At 40.8% G+C, this 23,123-nt stretch overlaps 1 protein-coding gene across 3 annotated transcripts in view; it reads left to right on the top strand.

The window, feature by feature from the left end:
* ANKFY1 (ankyrin repeat and FYVE domain containing 1) overlaps positions 1-23,123 on the top strand; it is a 96,560-nt gene that overhangs the window by 6,000 nt on the left and 67,437 nt on the right. For 2 of the 3 annotated variants that reach the window (XM_064271597.1, XM_064271596.1), the window contains exons 2-3: positions 14,676-14,868; positions 19,947-20,065. In XM_064271597.1, the coding sequence (XP_064127667.1) occupies positions 14,676-14,868; positions 19,947-20,065 (312 nt within the window). The remainder of the gene's footprint in view (positions 1-14,675; positions 14,869-19,946; positions 20,066-23,123) is intronic. The other variant, XM_064271598.1, reaches the window with a different exon arrangement.

The raw sequence follows: 23,123 nt of genomic DNA, 5'->3' as shown, positions 1-23,123 counted from the left end.
TTTCTTTGGAAACCGTGGTGGCGTAGTGGTTAAGAGCTATGGCTGCTAACCAAAAAAAAAAAAAGTTGGCAGTTCAAATCCGCCAGGCGCTCCTTGGAAACCTGATGGGGCAGTTCTACTCTGTGTGATAGGGTCGCTATGAGTTGGAGTTGACTCAACGGCAACGGGTTTGGTTTGGTTTAGAACTTATTCATAGGGAACTCTTCAGTCTAGGAAGGAAGATAAAAAAACGTGTATGAGAAACTATATTGTAAGGTAAAAAGTGAAAAATGCTTAGGAGTTACTTTGAAAGTTCAGAATAGGAAGATATTTTTAGGGAAGTGGTAGAGAGTATGGTTTGGGTGGTCAGAGAAAGCCTTTGCTGTAGGAGGTAGTGTCTGAGCTGGGCTTTGAAAAATAGGCCTCTTTTTGACACAGAGAGGAGCCCTGGTGGTACAGTGGTTAAGCGCTTGACTGCTAACTGAGAGGTCAGCGGCTCAAACCCACCAGCTGCTCTGTGGGAGAAAGATGTGACGGTCTGCTTCTATAAAGATTACAGCCTTGGAAACTCTGTGGGGCAGTTCTGCTCTGTCCTACGGGGTTCCTATGAGTCAGAATCAACTCCACGGCAATGAGTTTGGTAGTTTGGAGTTTTTTGACACAGGAAGGAGCCCTGGTGGCACAGTGGTTAAGTGCTTGGCTGCTAACTGAAAGGTTGGTGATTCAAGCCCACTAGTCGCTCTGTGGGAGAAAGATGTGGCAGTCTGCTTCTGCTAAGATTTATGGCCTTAGAAATCCTATGGGCAGTTCTACTCTGTCCTGTAGGGTTTCTATAGTCAGAATCGACTCGACGGCAATGGGTTTTTTGGCACAGGGAGGTGGGAATGGGGAGAGGTCATTCCATGTAGGGGAAATAGTGAGAAGTGAAGTTGGAAAAATACGTTAATATGTTAACGGCCAAATTATGCAAGACATTGAATACCAGGCTAAGCATTTGGATTTTATTGTGTGGGCCGTGGGGAGTTACTGAAAGATATCAGCCAGGGCAGTGACATGAGGTGTGTTGACATGACAGCGTAGAGAATGGATTTGTTTGGTAGGGGCTTTGAGCTGGTGAGGACTGATGTGAGAGACTAGAAGAGGTGAAAGACATGGCTTTTGAAACCTGTTTGAATGTTAACAAGAGTGGTATGAAAGTTGCCTCAGGGCTTCTAGGTCTGGATGACTGGGATAACATCTGGGCTGTTAACAGGAAGAGGATGAACAGGTTTTAGAACAAATATCTTGACCGTGGTTTTGGACATACCTTGCTGTACCTCTAGGCAGTTGGAAATGTTTCTAGTCAGACAGGTGTTTCGGGTGGAAATCAGCTAGGTAGCTACTATTTATGAACATCTGCTATGAAACCAGCCCTATGATCAGTGCTATTCAGTGTGAGGTTTTGAAAGTATAGAAGTCACACCCCTGGCCTTAAGACACAGGCAGACAAGATGTAAAAGAGTTGAATTACAGTCAGGAAAAATGTATTTCATTTCTATTAGATGCAGACACCACCACTGTGCTAGGGATGACAAAGTGAGCAAGACACAGTATCAGCCTTAATGGAATTTGCAGAACAGAGAGGAGAGGGCAAAGTTCTCAAGTAAGCCTGCATACTGTGCTTTGTACTTCACTGAGTTTTCTCTTCTGCATTGATGATTAACGGCCTCACCGTCCAGCCATACTCCTGAGCCAATAACCTAGAGTCATCCAAGACTTTACCCTAACTCTGCAGTCAGTCCGTAAATCCCGTGGGATTCTGTGAAGTTCTTGCATCTGTTCTTTCCTCTGTACAGGCATTCCATTAGTTCAGACTAGTGGTTCTCAACCTGGAGAACCCTGCACATTGAGATCACCTGGGGAGCTTTAAAAATTCTGATTCAGAGAAAATCAACATAGCCTACAGAACATTTTTTTCAAACTGAGTTGGTATTGAATAAAACCTGGGTTTTACTGAATCTTTTTAAGACAAACATGACTGTGTGTGTGTGCGCGTGTGTGTGTGTGTTCATCTTTTTCAGTTCTAAGAAGTCCTGGGTAGTAAATTTTGTCTGTGACTGGCGTGAAAAGATTTTTTAAAAGTAAGCTTTGGTTAAATGATGGCTTTTGGACTTTGTCAGAGCATTCAAATTTTGACAGTTACTATTGCTAGAGTTTTAAAAGGGTGAAAAGTCAAGATATAAATTGCTTGTTAGTACCATCATACTTTTAATAATGTCCAAATTTTTGTTTTTTCTTTAGTGAATGGGGAGGGTGCAGACGGTCAGAAGTACCTCTGACTCTTCCTGTCCCTCTGCGCTGACCTCTAGGTGGCATTGCAATTTTCTTTTCCCTTCCCTGGCCTTCTCCTTTTTGTATGGTGTAAACTTGCGATCTCAATAGTAAATATATTCACTTGTTATTTTCTTATTCTCCACTAAACAGGTTTCCGATATTTAGAACTCCTGATTAATGAATAATCAGTAACCCCATGAAAGAAAAATTCCATCCTCACTATCACAGAATTAGGAAAGTAGTAGTGGTAGTTATTCAGCACCAGTTAGGAGCTTTCTTATTCTCATGTCAGCAAAGCAGATAGTACTTTCTGGGAAGGCACTACTTTACTGAAATATTGTATGTGGAAGACCCTGGTACATATATGCCTAGAACAAAAAGTTATTCTCGTATTTCTCAAAATAGGATGTTATCACAGCCTTTACGATCATTTCTCTTTTGTCTATTGGACACAGTTAAAGCAGAGTTGGGATAACATCATTTAGCCATTACAGGATTTTACAAAGAACAGTAATTGACTGCCGAAACTGAGGTTAGAATGCAGGAACTAGAGGAGTGTAGAAAAAGGAAATGTCAGGGTTTTAGTGATCTAAGAAGACTTAATGAATACAACATGGTTTAGAATTGGGGTCGGGAGAGGGGAATAGAAATAGTGTGTAAGATGGGCGGTGGAAAGAACACATCCAGTCCCCTGATTAATTAATTAATAGTTCATTAACCTTAGGGAGTCCTGGTGGTGAGTGGTTAAATGTTTGGCTGCTAACCAGAAGGTTGGCAGTTCTAACTCACTAGCCACTGTGCGGGAGAAAGATGTGGCAGTCTGCTTCTGTAAAGATCACAACTTTGGAAACCCTATGGAGCAGTTCTAGTCTGTCCTATAGAATCGGTATGAATTGGAATTGACTCGATGGCAATGGGAAGTGGGTAATTAATCTTTGTTTGATGCCTTGATATTGAGGCTGAAATCATGATACAGTGCAGTGAGCACGGGCTTTGGCTTAAGACCCTAAATCTTGAGTCTGTCTCCTTCTAATTGTGTGATGGTAGGCAGTCTACTTAACCTAAATGAATTTCATCTGTTAAATGGTATGCTTTTTTGAATATGGTGGTTAGAATTTGAAATAATAATTATGAAGAACTTAACTGCCATTAAAAAAAAAAAAAAACCAAACCCATTGTCACTGAGTCGATTCTAACTCATAGCAACCCTATAGGACAGAGTAGAGCTGCCTCATTCCAAGGAGCAGCTGGTGGATTTGAACTGCTGACCTTTTGGTTAACATCCTGAGCTCTTCACCACTGCACCACCAGGCTTCTTAACTGCCATAGGAGATAATAAAAAAATATTAATTCCCCCTTTTCTTTTATTGCAGCATTACAGGGAACTGTATATTTTATTTTACTGTATAGAACTATGTTGTTAATGCTAATCCAGCAAGAAGCTCCTAGGGCTTGAAAATTAAATTTTTGTTTGTAAGGATCAGTGTATTAGTTTCTTGTGGCTGCTGTAACAAATTTCCACAAACTGGGTGGCCTAAAACGACAGAAATGTATTCTCTCATGGTTCTGGAGGCTGTAAGTCTGAAATCAGTATCACTGGGCCAAAAGCAAGGTGTTGATAGGGCCATACTGTCTTGGAAGCTATAGGAGAAAATTTGTCCTTTGCTTCTTCCAGCTTCTGGTGGCTGCTCTCATTGCTTGACTGGTTGGCTGCATTGTTCTGGATCTTCAGGGGCAGCATCTTCAAATTTCTCTCTGTTCTGTCTTCACACAGCCTTTTCCTCTGTGTGTGTCAAATCTCCCTTTTATAAGGATACATGTGATTACATTTAGGGCCACCCAGATAATCCAGAGTAATCTCACTGTTTCAAGATGCTTAACTTAATCACATCTGCAAAGACTTACCCCCTCCCCGCTTTTTTTGCCATGTAAGGTAATGTTAATAGGCTCATGGATGTCTTTTGGTTGGGGAGGGGGGCATTTTTCAGCCTACCACGGTAGGCAATGTCATGTAATTTGACCTATTTAGGTCATAAGATTTCTAAAATTCCCCCATTTGTGTGCAGCTTTTGAATGTTCAAAGACCTTGCCACATGTTTCAAGGTACTACAAATGAGATATAAAGATAAATAAGATAGTTCCTGCCCTCAGGAAACTTCTTAGAGGAACTGGGTTCTGCAGTAGGAAATTTGTACTTTTGTAGCCAATGGTGAACAAGCTAAAGATGTTTGGTTAGTTGAATTGTGGTTTAAGGAAGATTAATGATGATGTATATAGAACAGAATGGCGAAGGGAAGGACGAGAAGGGGGACTGGTTAAAAGCATGTGAGAGATGGTTAGGCCCAAAGCAAAGTTGGTTTAATGGTGTTCAGATCAGAAAGGAAGAAAACAATTTCAAGGTACATCCCAGAGACAGAATTTTATTATTGTTACTGCTGTTAGCTTTGTTGAGGCATAACTGACGATGAAATTCACCTGTTTTACCTGTCATTTGACAGATGTTTACAGTTGTATAAACAGCACCACCACCACCACCATTGTGATATTTCTATCATCCCAAAAAGCTCTCTTGGTCCTTTGCTATCAGTCCCATTCCTTTGGCCTCTGGCAAACACTGGTGTGCTTTCTACCACTATTGTTTTGCCTTTTTAGGGTTTCGTATGGAATCATGCAGTGATTGTGTCTGTCTTTTTTCACTTAGAATATTGCTTTTTGAGATCCATTCATGTTGCTGCTTGTATCAGTGTTCTTATTGCTGAGTAGTATTCCATTGTATGGATGTACCACAATATGTTTATCCATTCACCACGTAGACATTTGGGTTGTTTCCAGTTTTTATGAATAAAGTTTCATTGACCATTCAGGTATAAGTCTTTGTGTGGACCTATGTTTTCATTTCTTTTGGGTAAATACCTGGGAGTAGAGTTGTTGGGTCATTTGGCAAATGTGTATTTAACTTCTACAAGAAACTGTCAAACTGTTTTCCAAAGTGGCTGTACCATTTTGCATTCTCACTAGCAATGTATGAGGATTCCAGTTCTCTATAGCTTTGCCAACACTTAGCATTGTTATTGTTGTTGTGTGCCTTGGAGTCAATCTCGACTTGTAGCAACTCAATAGGACAGAGTAGAACTGCCCCATGGGGTTTCCTAGTCTGTAATCTTTATTTGAGCAGATCATAAGTCTTTTTAATTTTATCCATTCTAGTGGGTGTGTACTGATATCTCATTGTGGTTTTAATTTGCATTTCCCTAATGATTAATTGGAAACTCTGGTGGTGTAGTGGTTAAGTGCTATCTATGGCTGCTAAGCAAAAGGTTGGCAGTTTGAATCTACCAGGCGCTCCTTGGAAACTCTATGGGGCAGTTCTGCTCTGTCCTGTAGAGTCGCTATGAGTTGGAATTGACTCTGTGGCAACAGGTTTTTGGTTTTATCTTTGGTGAAGTGTCTTCAAAATTTTTGCTCTTTCGAGGGGCTTGTTTTTTTATTATTGAGTTCTAAGAGTTCTTGATATAGTCTGGATACAAGTCCTTTGTTAGATCTATGTTCTGCAGATATTTTCTCCCAGTCTGTGACTTAACTTTTCATTTTCTTGTGTCTTTTGAAGAACACTTTTTAAAATTTGATAAAGTCCAGTTTATCCTTTTTTTTTTGTTTCTGTAGTTCATGCTTTTTTGTGGTGTTTATGAAATCTTTGTGAAATCTGTGGTCACTGAGGTTTTTTTCTATGTTTTCTTCTCCAAGTTTTATAGCTTTAACTCTTAAATTTAGATCTGTGATCTGTTTTGAGTTAATTTTTGTATATAGTAGGAAGTAAGAGTTGGGGTTCACTTTCTTCGGTGTGGATATCCAGTTCTTCCAGAACCATGAGTGCTCTAGCCATTATATTATGAGATGGTATGGCAATCACAGTACCATTGATAGGTGTTTGTAAACTGACCAGGTGCATTTGTGATCCTTTGGGTTTCCTCCAAGATGGTGGGCCAGGGAATATCCGTGATTGGTGAATGTCGTTAGCTGCTATCGAGTCATTTCCAACTTGTGGCGACCCCAAGTGTGCAAAGTAGAACTGCTCCGTAGGGTTTTCAAGCTGTGCGACCTTTTGGAAGCAGATTACCAGGACTGTCTTTTGAGGCACCTCTGGGTGGGTTTGAACTGCCAACCTTTTGACAGGTAGCTGAGCACTAAATGGTTTGCACGTCCTGAAGCCCTGCTTTTGTCTTGCCTCTTCTCTGCTCATAGTTTCTGTAGCTATATCTTGTGTGAGGAATTCTGGAGAGAGCCTAGGGCTGTAGCTATAGATTTTGAAATTATGTGTGTATACCTGACATTCAAAGAAATGTACAGGTTTTCTTTGAGAGAGCCGAGAGAGGAAATGGCTGAAACAGGACTTTTAGGATCTCCCTATTTTAAGGGTTAGATAGAGGAATCAGCAGCTTCCCATCCCTGAAGGCAAATATCCTCCTAGTGTCCCCTCTCACTTACCTCCCATTTGTTCTTGCTCATCCTAATATCTTCCACTGATCTTCTGTTTCAGCTTTTGTCTGGGTTGTACACCTTAGTACATAAATTAGTATCTAGATTCTCGCCCCTCCTCTCTTTTTGAATTCCTTGTAGATACTACTTTGATTCTACTTTTGATACTACATTATTCATTTGGAAGAGGTGCAAGTTAGACTGCCTCCTTAAAAAACTCTCAAAGGCAACTGTGACTCTACCCTAATGTTTGGTGCCTGGTAAGTGCTTCAGAAGTACTTCCAGATTGGTAGTTTGCTTAAGTGAAATGGGAATACAGAGTTATGTTCTGATTTTATACTCATGATGGGTTGGGGTTCTTGAGGACCAAAATACTTAGATTGGCTAGAATATGTGTGATTGAAACCAAGGTTAGAGGGTTCAGCTTCTTTTATGAAAGAAAAATCTCCAGTCCATAGCCACAAGCTACCACTGTGAAAACTTAGAAATTGTCTCTCAGGCAGGTGGCGGTGTGATTCTGCAACCTTCAGATTGAACTAGCAAGGTAAGGTGTCCTGTGGCCAGCCTTTTCTGTTGACTTAGCAGAGGCAGGTATGTGGTAGGCATTTTTTGTCAGTGAGCTCTTGGAGGACGAGGCTAGGCTTAGGCTTCTGACTGTATTTCTCATAGAGTGTGTACTGTATCTGTTCAGTAAACCTGTTGACTAAAACTAGTTTAAAGAAGAATCTCACCAAGAAAGCAAAAGACTGGAGCCTTTTTCTTGCATCATCTGGACCCAGTTATGCTACAAACAGGCATAGGCTTTAATTTACATATTTACAAGTGAAACACCACTTTTCTGGGATGTCTGTCTTTGCTCTAGTTTAAGCCAGGTGATCTTGCTTCTTGCTCCATCTGTATCCCCGGCAGAGTGCTGTCAGGTTTTATTGAATTGGCTTATTTAATTGCCTGTCTTCTCTATTACCCTGTAAACTTTGTAAAAGCATGTGCTTGATGGTTTTCTTTACCTTGACATTGGTACTTCTTGGGGGCTTAATACATTTTTGTTGAATAACTACGTTACTCAGTTGTCTTAAAAGATGAAAATCTTTGAACAAACCAATGAGTGCATAAAAAATTGCGTTTCAGTTCGCTGTCTTTCTAAACAGTAGGATTCCCAGATCAGTCTGTGTAATATGGGGAGGTAGGTACTAGAGCCTCAACTTTTTCTCGAAGGTAGCAATTCCCACATCTGGGCCTGTTTTAAAAATATACTTTTCCTCGTCCCACCCCAGCTTTATGGAATCCGAGTTCTCTGTAGAATTCAAACTGCCTAAGTGATCCTTACGCAGCTGTTTTGGAGTAATCATAGGAGCAGTCATCGAGTTGGTCTGCGGGGTGAGAGTTGGTGGGCTGCTGCTTGTGTACTTGTCTCCTTTCTGTTTGTCTGATTCATCCGGGAGTTACTCTTTAGGCCCTTTCTTATCCTAAAATTTTGTGATATATAAAAACCCTTATGTTTGGGCATTAAAAAATTATTTATTTTTCCTAATAATTCAAATTGTTTTTCATAATCTTTAAAATCTGTATAAAACAATACATTTGTTTTATAAGTGCACAGAGATTTAAAATTCAAGTAATAACTCAAGGCTTGTAACAGAAAAATAAGTTTTGCCCTGTCTCTTTCTACCTTGCAGTCCTTTGCCCCAGAGATAATGACTTTCAACACTTCTGGTTGTCATGTCTCATTTTACCTTTAAGGCTTACACTGCCATTTCTAGATTGATCAGTTTTAGACATTGACTGACTTTCTACAACGGTAGATTAGGAGTTGCCTCCTGATAGTTTTTTTTTTTTTAAAGGGCAGCCTAACTTGTATACCTTCTAGGTGAATAATGGTGCTGACTTTGAAAGCATGTTAGGCTTTATACCTTTTGGTTTGGGAATTGTCAATAGAGACTTTGTGTATGAGGAAGAAGGGGCATCAGGATTGGAGGAAGACCCATTAACAACCTGCATTATGCAGGTGACACAACCTTGCTTGCTGAAAGTGAAGAGGACTTGAAGCACTTACTAATGACAATCAAAGACCACAGCCTTCGGTATGGATTACGCCTCAACATAAAGAAAACAAAAGTCCTCACAACTGGACCAATGAGCAACATCACGATAAATGGAGAAAAGATTGACATTGTCAAGGATTTCATTTTACTTGGATCCACAATCAACACCCATTGAAGCAGCAGTCAAGAAATCAAACGACGCGTTGCATTGGGTAAATCTGCTGTAAAGGACGTCTTTAAAGTGCTGAAGAGCAAAGATGTCACCTTGAAGACTAAGGTGTACCTGACCCAAGCCATGGTGTTTGCAATCGCTTCATATGCATGTGAAAGCTGGACAATGAATAAGGAAGACCGAAGAAGAGTTGATGCCTTTGCATTGTGGTGTTGGCGAAGAATATTGAATATACCACGGACTGCCAAAAGAACAAACAAATCTGTCTTAGAAGAAGTACAACCAGAACGCTTGTAAGAAACAAGGATGGCGAGATTGTGTCTTACATACTTTGGACATGTTGTCAGGAGGGATCAGTCCCTGGAGAAGGACATCATGCTTGGGAAAGTACAGGAGCAGTGGAAAAGAGGAAGACCCTCAACGAGGTGGATTGGCATAGTGGCTGCAACAGTGAGCTCAAGCATAACAATTGTAAGGATGGCTCAGGACCGGGCAGTGTTTCGTTCTGTTGTGCATAGGGTCGCGATGAGTCGGAACCGACTCGACGGCACCTAACAACGACAACAACAATATTTAAAGTAGCTCATTTAGTGTTTATCAGTGTTTCCCATTTCGGTTTATACTTTTGTTCATCACCTCAGACTTTTGTAATGACCTATTGGATTGCCATGACCCCGATTTTGAGTGCATATACCAGTCATAGTGGTTGTCATTTAATTCTGCCAAAAGCATTGAAAAGTAGGCTTTCCCCTATTTTACAGATGAAGAAACTGATCTTGCCCATGGTCTTTTTTTTTTTTTTTTAAGTAATTTTTATTGTGCTTTAAGTGAAAGTTTACAAATAACCTCAGTCTCTCACACAAAAACCCATATACACCTTGCTACACACTCCCAATTATTCTCCCCCTAATGAGACAGCCTGCTCTCTCCCTCCACTCTTTTCATGTCCTTTTCACCAGCTTCTAACCCCCTCCACACTCTCATCTCCCCTCCAGGCAGGAGATGCCAACATAGTCTCAAGTGTCCACCTGATCCCAGAAGCTCACTCCTCACCAGCATCCCTCTCCAACCCATTGTCCAGTCCAATCCATGTTTGAAGAGTTGGCTTCGGGAATGGTTCCTTTCCTGGGCCAACAGAAGGTCTGGGGGACATGACCACTGGGGTCCTTCCAGTCTCAGTCAGACCATTAAGTCTGGTTTTTTTTTTTTTTTTAATTAACTTTTATTAAGCTTCAAGTGAACGTTTACAAATCCAATCAGTCTGTCACATATAAGTTTACATACATCTTCCTCCGTACTCCCACTTGCTCTTCCCCTATTGAGTCAGCCCTTTCAGTCTCTCCTTTCGTGACAATTATGCCAGCTTCCCTCTCTCTCTATCCTCCCATCCCCCCTCCAGACAAGAGTTGCCAACACACTCTCAAGTGTCCACCTGATATAATTAGCTCACTCTTCATCAGCGTCTCTCTCCCACCCGCTGACCAGTCCCTTTCATGTCTGATGAGTTGTCTTCGGGGATGGTTCATGTCCTGTGCCGACAGAAGGTCTGGGGAGCATGGACGCCGGGATTCCTCTAGTCTCAGTCAGACCATTAAGTATAGTCTTTTTATGAGAATTTGGGGTCTGCATCCCACTGATCTCCTGCTCCCTCAGGGGTTCTCTATTGTGCTCCCTGTCAGGGCAGTCATCGATTGTGGCCGGGCACCAACTAGTTCTTCTGGTCTCAGGATGATGTAGGTCTCTGGTTCATGTGGCCCTTTCTGTCTCTTGGGCTCTTAGTTGTCGTGTGACCTTGGTGTTCTTCATTTTCCTTTGCTCCAGGTGGGTTGAGACCAATTGATGCATCTTAGATGGCCGCTTGTTAGCATTTAAGACCCCAGACGCCACATTTCAAAGTGGGATGCAGAATGTTTTCATAATAGAATTATTTTGCCAATTGACTTAGAAGTCCCCTCAAACCATGTTCCCCAGACCTCCGCCCCTGCTCTGCTGACCTTTGAAGCATTCATTTTATCCCGGAAACTTCTTTGCTTTTGGTCCAGTCCAATTGAGCTGACCTTCCATGTATTGAGTGTTGTCTTTCCCTTCACCCAAAGCAGTTCTTATCTACTGATTAATCAATAAAAAACCCTCTCCCTCCCTCCCTCCCTCCCTCCCTCCCTCCCTCCCTCCCTCCCTCCCTCCCCCCAAGTCTGGTCTTTTTATGAGCATTTGGGGTCTGCATCCCACTGCTCTCCTGCTCCCTCAGGGGTTCTCTGTTGTGTTCCCTGTCAGGGCAGTCATCGGTTGTAGCTGATTGCCCAGCTAGTTACTGAAGGATTTGGATCCCTACCAGTTTGACTCCAAAACTCACCTATCAGGTTTTTTTTTTTTTTTTTTAACTTTTTGATTGAAGCATAATACACATACAGAAAAACACAAATAAGTGTAGAGCTCAATGAATTATCAAAATGAAATACATGTAACCACCACTAATTAAAGGAAGTTACCAGCACCCCAGAGGGCATCCTAACGTTCCCTCCCAATTGCCGTTCCCGTGCCGTCCCCCCACAGATAACCATTATCATGACTTTTGACATCATAGATTTGTTTTGCTACAGGTAATATCAGTTTTTGGAAAGAGCTTATTGTTACTCTCAATTTCATGTGCTTTCACATATTCTATTTCCATACCTAGAAATTTACCGCCAGTGTTTCTTTAAAGAGGCCAGTCACCTGTTTCTTTCTCTCCAGATGAGTATAAATTTGGTACCATCAAATGAACTTATTGCTCTGTGTGAAACGCTTCCCACGATTGAGGTAAATAATTGCAGTTTCTTGGCTCTTTAGTCTGAGTCACTGGGAAGAACTCTTTAAAACTAGTGACCTGTGTACATTCGTCACACCAGAATAAAAGCACAGAGCCAAGTCTGCCTAAGAGGTTTTGTGTAGTGCTACTTGCCAATATTTAAAAATATTATAATAAGATCATCGTAAGTAATGTTTTCCTTTAGCCAATATTTTTTAAAGCAATATTTGGTTTAGATAGTAAGCCAAATAATTGCAGTATTTTGAAAAAAAAATGTTAAGGAATTTTCATCTGAACATGTAGTTTGTGAACACAGTGGTGAGCAGCTAAAAGCAAATTTTCGTCTTGCAGGAGCTTTCCTACTTGATTTGTCCAGGAATATTGATTTATACCTGAAACTCACATCCAGTTTTTTACTCCAAGCATTAACATAGAACCTCTAGAAGAGGAGAAAAATGAAGGTGCCCTACTGTATGTGTATGAAAACAATAGTCTGTTAGTATTTAAGTAAATTTCTCTTAAAATATGTTTTCTAATTATGAAAGCAAGACATATTTGTCGTAGAATACCTGAATAATACAGAAAAGTGCAAAGAAGAAAAAATCTACCTTAACCCCCCCTCTCAGTGAGACCTACTGATATTTTGTGGTACTTAATTTGTCTTTTTACTCTTCACGTATGTGCATATTTATAATAAAATGGAATTATGAAGTATATTTAGTTTTACAGCTTGCTTTTTTCTGTTAAAATTATTTATTCTTTGAATATATACTTCAGTATTACGTATTTCTTTGAAAAAAATTAATGGTTGTGTAATGCTGCAAATTCACGTGCCACTTAAGTTACGTAACCATCCCTGTATTGTTTTTGAACCAGTTTCTGATTGTTTCTGTGTTTATAAAGAATCAGATATTGAGCAGTAAGTGTGGAGAGGTGAAATTGGGAAGATAAAGGAATCCTGTTTTACAAAATCGGATTTTACTTGTCAACTCAGTTTATCAAATATTTAGTGTATATCTGTGTGTCAGACTCTATGATAGGCTCTGAGATGCACACTTGAATCCTTTCACATTGGAGGACGAGATCAGATATGATAAGTGAGGGCCTGAATTAAATCCATAGTGGAGACAGGGATACAGAAGATAGGAAGGATTCCCTGCGATATTTAAGTGGGAAAGTCAGTAGTGTTTGCTGAGTGAGTGATAGGGTAAGGCTGGGGCCGTGTGAGTGAGCAAGAGACATCTGAGATGACTTATTTCTTGTTTGAGTGACTAGGATGGATGGTAGTGTCATTTATTAGAATATGGAGCATAGGAGGCAAGAGCACATTTGCTTGAAGTTTTGTTTTGGGCATAATGAATTTGAGGTGTCCGTGAACCAGTAGGGGGAAATGTCTGTTAGGCAGATGGGTAGATGAAGCTAAGGAGAGCAATCTGGACTAGAGAGTTAGATCTGTGGGTCATTGACACCTAGATTATGGTTGATGCCAGTGACCTGGTTGAGCCTGCCTTGGGAGAATACATAGTTGAGAAAAAGGCCAAGGATAGAACTCGAACACTCCCAGGGTTCTATCCTGGGAGTGCCAGTGATCAAGGGTTGGGAGAGATGCAGAGAAAGAAGCATGTGGAAGAGATGGGAAACCAGATCGGGAGAGGGGGTGGTGGTGTTGTGATTGGTGAAAGAAGAGAAGAAGGGAGGAATGGATAACACTGTCATGTACAGGTAGTCCCCAACTTATGATGGGGTTCTGCTCTGACGACTCCATTGTAAGATGGTTCTTACCTAAGTCGAATACCTTTTTTTTTTTTTTTAAGTTTTCATTATTATTGCTTTTTATTATCAGTATCTTTATAAATCCAGTCTTTATTTGTCTTTGGGTGTTGGAGACATTACATATAAACATCTGTGAGTGAACCTCAGAGAATGATAACGTTCAGCAAATTATGGACTGCAACATTGTATTGCTACATATTAGTAACGATAAGGTGTGCAAAAAAAAAGAAAAACCAAAAAAAGACAGTCGTAAAAAAACGGTTCGTTGTAACTCGAATATGCTGTAAGTCGTCGGGTACTGCCCGTACTGTGTCCTAGGGGTCTAGGAGGAGAACGATTGGCAATGGATTTGGCAGTTCGAAGGGCATTAGTGAGAGGAGTTTTGAGGGAGTGGTGGAGGCAGAATGAAGAAATGGCAGGTGAGGAAAATGACATGTAGTAGCTGGAGATGGAAGGATGTGTAGTGTAGAGGAGGGCTTTGCTTTAATAGATAAGAGACATGAACAGGTTTGTGTGCTGTTGAGAAGGACCCAGTTGAAAGACTGAAGTTGCTGGAAAGGTCGTGAGGGAGTCGGGGAAGAATGGAATTCAGGGCACAGGTGGAGGGATTAAACTTGGGTATGGGAGGGATACTTCCTCTGAATAAGCATGATGTAAAAAAAAAAAAAAAAAAATTTTTTTTTTTTTTTTAATGGGAGTGGTTGCCGGTAGGGTGGGAGTTATGGTCAGTAGCTCAGTTTTCTTAAGTGGGGGCAAAGATGTTGCCTGAGTTTGAAAAAGTCTTCTAGGTTATTTGATATTCTCCTTTCTTTGAGACTCAGTCTGTATAGTAAAGGATTTGCAGGGCAGGTGCCTGTTAGTGCCTTCGTGTGTGTCTGTTTATTGTCATACATAGAATATCGAGCTTCAGGGAAACTGAGAGGAGAAATCCTTGGACCATGATGGTCTGCTTAGCCTAGTGACCAGCACCATGAAACAATACAGTTCTTAGTCCTGTACGAGTATCACGAAGAAAGAGTAGAAATGTCATGTGTCTAATCATTTTGGTAGCCATCCCATCTGTGGGATGAGGGAATAGTGAATGCTGTTTGCTTTATACCTGGTAAACTTGGGTTCTTTGTTTCCCTTACAGAGGAGGTGGCCAAGTTGGAGAAGCACTTGATGCTTCTCCGACAAGAGTATGTCAAGCTGCAGAAGAAACTGGCAGAAACAGAGAAGAGATGCACTCTTTTGGCCGCACAAGCTAACAAGGACAGCAGCAGCGAGTCCTTCATCAGCCGCCTGCTGACGATTGTGGCAGACCTCTATGAGCAGGAGCAGTATAGGTGAGTTCCTGGATGCGGGCTAATCTGGGAAGCAAGCCCTTTTGCTGTATTCCTGGGCCTCTTTGCAGCTTTTCCAGTCTCATGGGCTTTCTTCGCAAATTTATTTCTATCTGGAGCCCTGGTGGTGCAGCAGTTAAGAGCTCAGCTGCTAACCAAGAGGTCGGCAGTTTGAATCCACCAGCTGCTCTTTGGAAACCCTTTGGGGCAGTTCTACTCTGTCCTGTAGGGCTGCTATGAGTTGGAATCGACATGACGGCAGTGGGTTTGGTTTTGGTTTACCTGTCTAGGAATTCAGAGGGAGAGGTCGCTTTCTTTTGGGACAGTCGAAGAGTGAGTCTTAGAACTCGTGGATAATACAGCAAGATGGTTGCGGCTCATGATGGTTGAGGCTTGATGATTGAAGATCAAAAGCTCTATGATCTGGAGCTATGTGACATGCTTCAGGTCCCTGATGTGTAAAATGGGGATAATACTGCTCCTTAGGGTTGTCGTGAGGATTAAGCTAATGAACACATGTAAAGCAACTAGAGCCGGGCACATGGTAAGTATTCACTTGTTACCTGCTGTTACTGAGTTTTAAGGTAGATGTTAAAGGCTGGAAAGGATTTAATAGGTATAGACAGTGATTTTACTAGTAGGGGGAGTGGCTGAGGAAAGGCTCAAAGATGGGAAAATAAAGAGGGTTAAGAGAACAGTGAGGGGACCAGTTTAGGGCTAGGGAACAGTAGGAGAGACAGAAAAGGGAGAATGAATTCCATTAGGATGCCAAGGTGAGGAGTTTGGACTTGATCCCCGAGGAAATGCAGAGCAGAATTGTAGAACTCTCAGAATCAAAGTGGTGTTTTAGGAAGATTAAATGAGTAGCATCATGTAGGTGAAATTGTGAAGAGAGGAGACAGCAGGGGCAGAGAAGAGATAGCAGGTGTGATGTCAGAAATGATAAAAGACTGAATTTGGATGGTGGCAGTAGATGTGGAAAAGAGACATGGACATAAATATGCATATGAGGAAGGATTTGGCCACCAGGGAGATGGATGATTGGACGAGATAAGCTTAGTAAAATTTCAAAATAAATTATAATATGTAAAATAGTTCAAAATTCAAAACTACCATCTACCATCTTAATCATTTCTAAAAGAAAGAAAATTTTAATACCCCCTTATTAAAAAATTATATACTCTGAGTAAAGACCAGTCCTTTAAATTGAATAGATTGATGTAGCTTCTTGTAAACTTTACAGTGCCATTTTTCCCTCTTCTTCCATGAACAAGTAGGTAACTGTCGATTTCTAAAGCAGGCACTCATTTTACCCAGATAGAAAAAAATATCTTTGTCCCATAAGCATGCATTTTGTTGAAGAATTTAAATAGTATTTTTATGTGCATCTCAGTAACTGGAGTAACTGAGGGGTAGGTTTAAATGTTGTGTTATTGGCAAAAATATACACAGCAAAACATGCTCCCATTCAACAGTTCCTATACATAATATTCGGTGACATTGGTTATGTTCTTGATATTTTGTCAGCATTCTCATTTCTGTTCTAGTTGTTCCGTTCCCATTAACTTAGATTCACTGTCCCCCAAACTTCTCGTATATGTTTTAGAGTAACTATTGTCTATTTGATCTCATATAGATAATTTTTAAAAAGAATGCAGTACTCAAGACTGACATTTTTTACTTTTTGAGCTCAACAGCTATTTAAAGGTGGCTATAGGGGATTTTTTTTTTTACTTCAAAATTTAAAGAGTATCTTAGGACAATAGTCTCGGAGATTCCTCCAGCCTCAGTGGGTCCTATAAGACTCTTTAAGAATTTGAAAGTCTGTTCCACAATTTTCTCTCTTTCTTTCAGGAGCCATCAATTGTGACCCTGATCAGAATGGTTGGTAGTAGTAGCCAGGCACCATCTAGTTCTTCTGGTCTCAAGATAGAGGAGGCTGTGGTTCACGGAGACAGTTAGTCCTATAGCCCACTTCCTTCTCCTATTCTTAAGTTTCCTTCTTTCTCTTTTGCTCCGGAAGAATAAAGACCAATAGCTATATCTTAGATGGCTGCTTGTAAGCTTTTAAGACCCCAGACATGACCACCAAACTAGGAGGAAGAACATAAATTTTAAGAATTATGTTATGCCAATTGAGTGGATCATCCCACAAGACCATTACTCTAATTCTTCAAACCAAGAAAATTAATCCTGGGAGGTGATTGTTTATGTGTAAGTAGTATCAGTGTCTGCAGTCCATTTTAATTTTATTATTATTTTTTGTCATTGATTCTTGTTGCAAAATTATGTATAACATTTGTTGTTGGGTGCCATTGAGTTGATTCTGACTGATAGTGACCCTGTATGACAGAGAACTGCTTCATAGGGTTTCCTAGACTGCCAGCCTTTTTAAAAATTTTTTATTGTGCTGTAGGTGAAAGTTGACAGAGCAAATTAGTTTCCTGTTTGATAGCTTCTATATAAAGTGTTCCATGACTTTGGTTGCATTCCACCCAGTGTGTCAGCACTTTCCCCGTTTATGCCCTGGGTTTCCCGTTGCCTTTTGTCTGGCTTTTCTACCCCTTCCTGCCTTTTCATCTTTGCTTTTGGGCAAATGTTGTCCTTTCAATCTTGTATAAATGATTGTTCTAAGGAACACATTATTCTCGGGTGTTATTGTTTATTTTATGGGCCTTTCTATTGTTTGGCTGAAAGGTGGTCTCCCGGAATGGCTTCAGTTCCAGGTCAGAAGGGTGTTTTTTAGTCCAATAATCTCAGGGACTAGTCTGTAATCTTTATGGGAATAGATCACCAGGTCTCTTCTCCTGCAAAGCGGCTGGCGGGTTCGAACCACCGACCTTTTGGTCAACAGCTGAGCACTTAACCATTGTGCCACCAGGGCTGCTTATATATAACATACCATTTGCCACTTCATGCTGTTTCTTGGGTACAACTTAGTGGCATTAATTATATTAGTCAAGCTGTACAAACATCACCCACATCTGGTGCCACCTTCCCCATCACCGTAAACAGAAAGTGACTACTATCTAGAGAATGATTCCATCTTTTCCCCCTTACCCCCACCCCAGTAACCACCAAGGAATACTGGCCTCTGTATATTTACTTATTCTTGTCATTTCATAAAAGTGAGATCATACAATATTTGTTCTTTTGTAATTCACTTATTTTGTTCAGCATAATGTCTTTTAGGGTTCATCCATGTTGCAAAATTAGGTTTTAAAATTGTTAAATTGAGAAATGTGGAAGAAGCTGGTATGTTTATTTTATTTTTACTTAAAAATTCAGAAGACTTTTGTCCCATACCAAAACCAAACCTGTTGCCATTGAGTTGATTCCGACTCATAGCGACCCTAAAGGACAGGGTAGAACTGCCCCACAGGGTTTCCAAGGAGTGCCTGGTAAATTCAAACTGCCGACCTTTCGGTTAACAGCCGTAGCTCTTAGTCACTACGTCACCAGGGTTTCCTTTGCCCCATAAGGTAGATAAAACTGATAGTTTTATGTAGTTATTCATTGCATTAATTCTATTACCAACCAAGCTTATAGTTTTTGCCATTGAAGTGTTTGATAGAGAAACTCTGACAAGAACCTCTGTGTGTTTCTTCTCCAGTAAAAACATCCTGGTGTCCATATTTTAAAAAATACTTTATAATTGACTAGAATGAAATACAAAAAATTACTAGGCTCCTAATTATTTCTGCATAGAGTACTCATAGACTTGTCAGATTTTCCACTTTTGAGTTGCTTTTTAAAATTATTATTAGAAATTATTAATGAAGTTCTTATCTTTATTTCCATTTAGTATATCAGACTACAAAAGAGGAAAAAAGTTTGACCTGACATTCATAAATAGTGGTACGAATTTCATAGAAATATTCATTTTATGATTTTGCAGCTAAAAGTCAGGCTTGTAATTGAATCAGTAGAGATACTGAAAATTGATTTAAGTTATTAGATTGTGATACTTTTTAAGTAAATTTAGAGTTTTAATATTGTGCTTTGTAAATAACCAGCTTCCTGTTTTCATTAGAAATAATAAATACTAAATACCCTGTTAATCTGTGATGATAATAATTAGTTGCAGCTTGGCCTTTAATAGAACTAATACAGTGATTACAGTAACGTGATCATAAAGTATGTTGTAGACAGTGCTTTTGTGGGGCAAAACGTGTCGGGATTAAGCATTATATAAAAACATTCTGCTTGGGTCTCCTTTTAAATGGGTTTAGTTTCTAAAGGCTTTCCAATCTAATAAATAATTCTAAAGGGGAATATAAAATTTTTGAAATCATAAGTACAAGCAGGATGATCGTAATTGAAGCATTTTTAGTGAGCTTTGGTTTGCTGCCAGAGCAGCCATATGGCACGGGCTCTTGTCAGCCCAGTGGGTCATCTGTAAGTTTTTGTTAACGGTCCAGATGCTTTCCGCCCTTGGTGTTTGTCATTTCAGAGTTAAACGTACATATCTATTCAGAAAGCTTTTTCTCATAATGGTACGTCAAATATGGAAACACGTTTTGAAAAAAAAATTTCTCCTCACCCCATGTCTTTATAAATGCTGAGGAAGAAATGACCAGTGAGAACATGGAGTCCAGGTATTGCTTTGTCAAAGCTGATGTGTTGGTAGATTTTCTGGTTAACCTTACTTCAACATTAATATAGAATATAGCAGCACCGTAGCCTCAGAGCTGTCGTTACAATCTCTCAGCTGTCCATCTTCCTCTCCCTGGTGATTCATCTTGATTTATTCTGCATAAAGCCTTCTCTAGATTGTGATGAATAGTAATCATTCTACTTGTAGGTTCCCATCCTTAAGCCTCCCACTAGGGGATACCTTTGGGAGCAGAGCATCCCATGTGAACTAAAGCTAGAAGCTAGAGATAGAGAAAACATGTCTAGCAACGTATTATAAAACATGACCCATCAGAATTCAGTGCTAGCATATGGAAATAATTTTTCTGTGGATGTTTTTCTTGTGCAGATGCATGTTGACTAATCAGTAACCATAGACTTATCGTAACTGTATGGAGTTATGATGACATTGCTCTTTTTATATCCGTGAATATTTTCTCCATCAGTGATCTGAAGATAAAGGTTGGGGGCAGGCACATCAGTGCTCACAAGTTTGTCCTGGCAGCCCGCAGTGACAGCTGGAGTCTGTCCAACTTGTCTTCCACCCAGGAGCTGGACCTGTCAGGTGAGCCTCTGGCCAGGCAGGGCCTCAAAACTGCCAGCACAAGAACTCTTGGCAAAAGGTTATAGTGTCTGATTTTATAATACTTGTAGTTTAATCAAAGTAGAACACTATCAGTTGGTAGTGTCCATGAACTAGTTACATGATTAGTGAGTCAGTAGGCTATACTTTAGTGGATGCTTTGTTTAGTACCTGGCTAATTAACAAACCTGGTGGTGTAGTGGTTAAGAGCTACAGCTGCTAAACAAAAGGTTGGCAGTTCAGATCCATTAGGCACTCCTTGGAAACTCTGTGGGGCAGTTCTGCTCAGTCCTATAGGGTCGCTATGAGCCGGAATAGACTCAACAGCAGTGGGTTTGGTTTTTTGGTTTAATTAACAAATCAGTAAATATCTGAGTATCTGCAGTGTTCTTATAATTTATAAGATATAAGTGTTTGTCCAGAAACTCTTTTCTTATAGTAGTATATTATAAATACGGAAGCATATGTAGAAAGTTTTTTTCCTCCGCTCCAGGAAAAAGTCCTGCTCTAAAGTTGCTTAAAATTTAATAATATCTGCCAAAGTACTTTTCCTGGTCTACAAGAACTGAATTCAAAAGAAGCATAAAAAGATGACCATCAGTTATCCTCAGAATTTGAATTGGTGCATTCAGCTATTAACTGCTATTATTAATTGTTTTATACCACATTATGTTGTATAGAATTTAGGGATGTACGGTAGTAAATGGAGCCCTGGTGGTACAGTGGTTAAGAACTCGGCTGCTAACCAAAAGGTCAGCGGTTTGAATCCACCAGCCACTCCTTGGAAACCCCATGGAGCAGTTCTGCTCTGTCCTATAGGGTCACTATTAGTCAGAATCGACTCGACAGCAGTGGGTTTGGTTTTGCTTTGGTATGGTAGTAAGCGGGCTTAAAAACATCATTTTTAAAACCTGACTTTAAATCACATTTTCATTTAGCTGGTAGGCTCGAACTGTTAACCTTTTGGTTAGCAGCTGAATGCTTAACCGCTGTATCACCAGGGCTCCAGTAATTTGCTTAACTGCCATTAAAGGAAAAAAAAAAGATAAAAAGCAAATTATTAATTTAATTCTGCTATTAATAGTCATGAGAATTGTAACATATGGTGAGCATTAAGATATGAAGTGTTTTCAGAAGGGATTGGCTGTGTGAAAATTCTGCTGAATTGTATCTTTGTTCAAAAGGTTTGCCCGTTCAGAAGGTCCTGTCTTTCATGTGCAATGCTAGGAACCCAGGTGACTGTGACCTGGCCCTTGGCATAGTGGAGCTCATACTCTGTTGGAGGAAACAGGTTGTTAACAAATTATTTCAGGCCAGGGCCGTATGTACAGTAATGTAATTGTTTTATGTATGGGGTACAGAAGAAGCTAACTTGAGGTGACAAGGAATGTATCATAAGTGGCTGACACCTAAGCTGTGTTACAAAGATTAAGTAGATATTAAGGATTGAATTGTGTCCCCCTCAAATGTGTGTCAACTTGGCTAGGCTATGATTCCTAGTATTATGTAGTTATCTCTCATTTTGTGTTGTAAATCTAATATGTTGTAAATCCTAACCTGTGATGTTAATGGGAAACCCTGCTGGCATAGTGGTTAAGAGCTTTGGCTGGTAACCAAAAGATTGGTGTTTCGAATCCACCAGGTGCTCCTTGGAAACTCTATGGGGCAGTTCTACTGTGTCCTATAGGGTTGCTATGAGTTGGAATTGACTTGACGGCAACAGGTTTGGTTTGGTTTGGGTATGATGTTAATGAGGGAGGATTAGAGTCAGTTAGGTTAATGATGCAGGACGTAATCTATAGGATTAGGTTGTATCTTGAGCCAATCTTTTTTGAAATATAAAAAGGAGAAGTGATTAGAGAGGAGAGGGACCTCATTACCACGAAGCAAGAAGAGCCTGGAAGCGGAGCACATGCTTTAGATCCAGGGTCCCTGTGCTGAGAAGCTCCTAGACTGGGGTAAGATTGATGACAAGGACCTTCTTCCAGAGCCGACAGAGAGAGAAAACTTTCCCTTGGAGTTAGAGCCCTGAATTGAGACTTCTTGTCTCCTAAACTGTGGAAGAATAAATTTGTTAAAGCCCTCCTTTTGTGGTATTTTAGTTATAGCAGTACTAGATAACTAAGACAGAGTTTGGTACTGAGAGTAGGGTGCTGCTCTAACAGATACCTAAAATTTGGAAGTGGTTTTGAAACTGTGAGTGGGTAGAGGCTGGAAGAGTTTTAAGGTGCCTAATAGTAAAAGCCTAGATTGCCTTGAAGAGACTGTCGGTGGAATTGCGGACATCAAAGGCAGTTCTGGTGAGGGCTCAGAAGGAAGTGAGGTTATAACACTGGAGATGGTGCAGATGGTGAGAAGCAGTGGCAGAGAAACAGCAGAACCAGGAGACCAACGTGAGATGATGTGGAAGCCGACCCATGGAGCGAGAGAGCTAAGTGCCTTTGGGCAGGAGGCTTCCTGGCGAAGTGGAGTACCTCAGAGCATTTATTGGTGGAGCTAAAGAGATTTGTAATACTTGCCTGAGCAGGGCAGAGGCAGATCTGGTCCAAGAGGGCAAAGGGCATAGAGGCCACGGAACCAGGAAACAAAAGCTGAAGAGTCAAGGAGCAAAAGAGGCAGAGCTGCCTTGGTTTCAAAAGATCGGTCCAGATCTCTGGGGTCTCAAAGAGAGGAATCACGGTCTGCTGGGCCTCAAAGGGGGGTGGGGCTACAGCGTTTTAGGTTTCAAAGAGTCAGATAGATCTTTACCAACTTGGTTCTGGAGCGTGGAGGTACTGTTCATGAATGCCAGGGGCATGGGGCTGAATCCGCTGCCCAGTGCTAAGGAGGTGGGGCTGCCATACCCAAGGAGCAGAAGAAGGGGGCCTGCTGGGGCTGAGGGAGTAGCATCACCACTCAGAGGGACTAGGAGAATGGGGCTGCCCAAATCCGAGGAAGCAGAGTTGCTATCTGAGTGGGCCTGAAAGGTGGAGCTGAAGTCGAGGGCCAGGGTGCCTCCACTCAGAGTATGGCCAACACCCAGAGTCTGGGACAGGGCCAC

The sequence above is a fragment of the Loxodonta africana genome, chromosome 18 (assembly GCF_030014295.1).
Source record: "Loxodonta africana isolate mLoxAfr1 chromosome 18, mLoxAfr1.hap2, whole genome shotgun sequence".
Taxonomy (NCBI): Eukaryota; Metazoa; Chordata; class Mammalia; order Proboscidea; family Elephantidae; genus Loxodonta; species Loxodonta africana.
The sequence above is the reverse complement of the archived record's forward strand: the minus strand, read 5'-3'. Positions and strand labels throughout refer to the sequence as shown.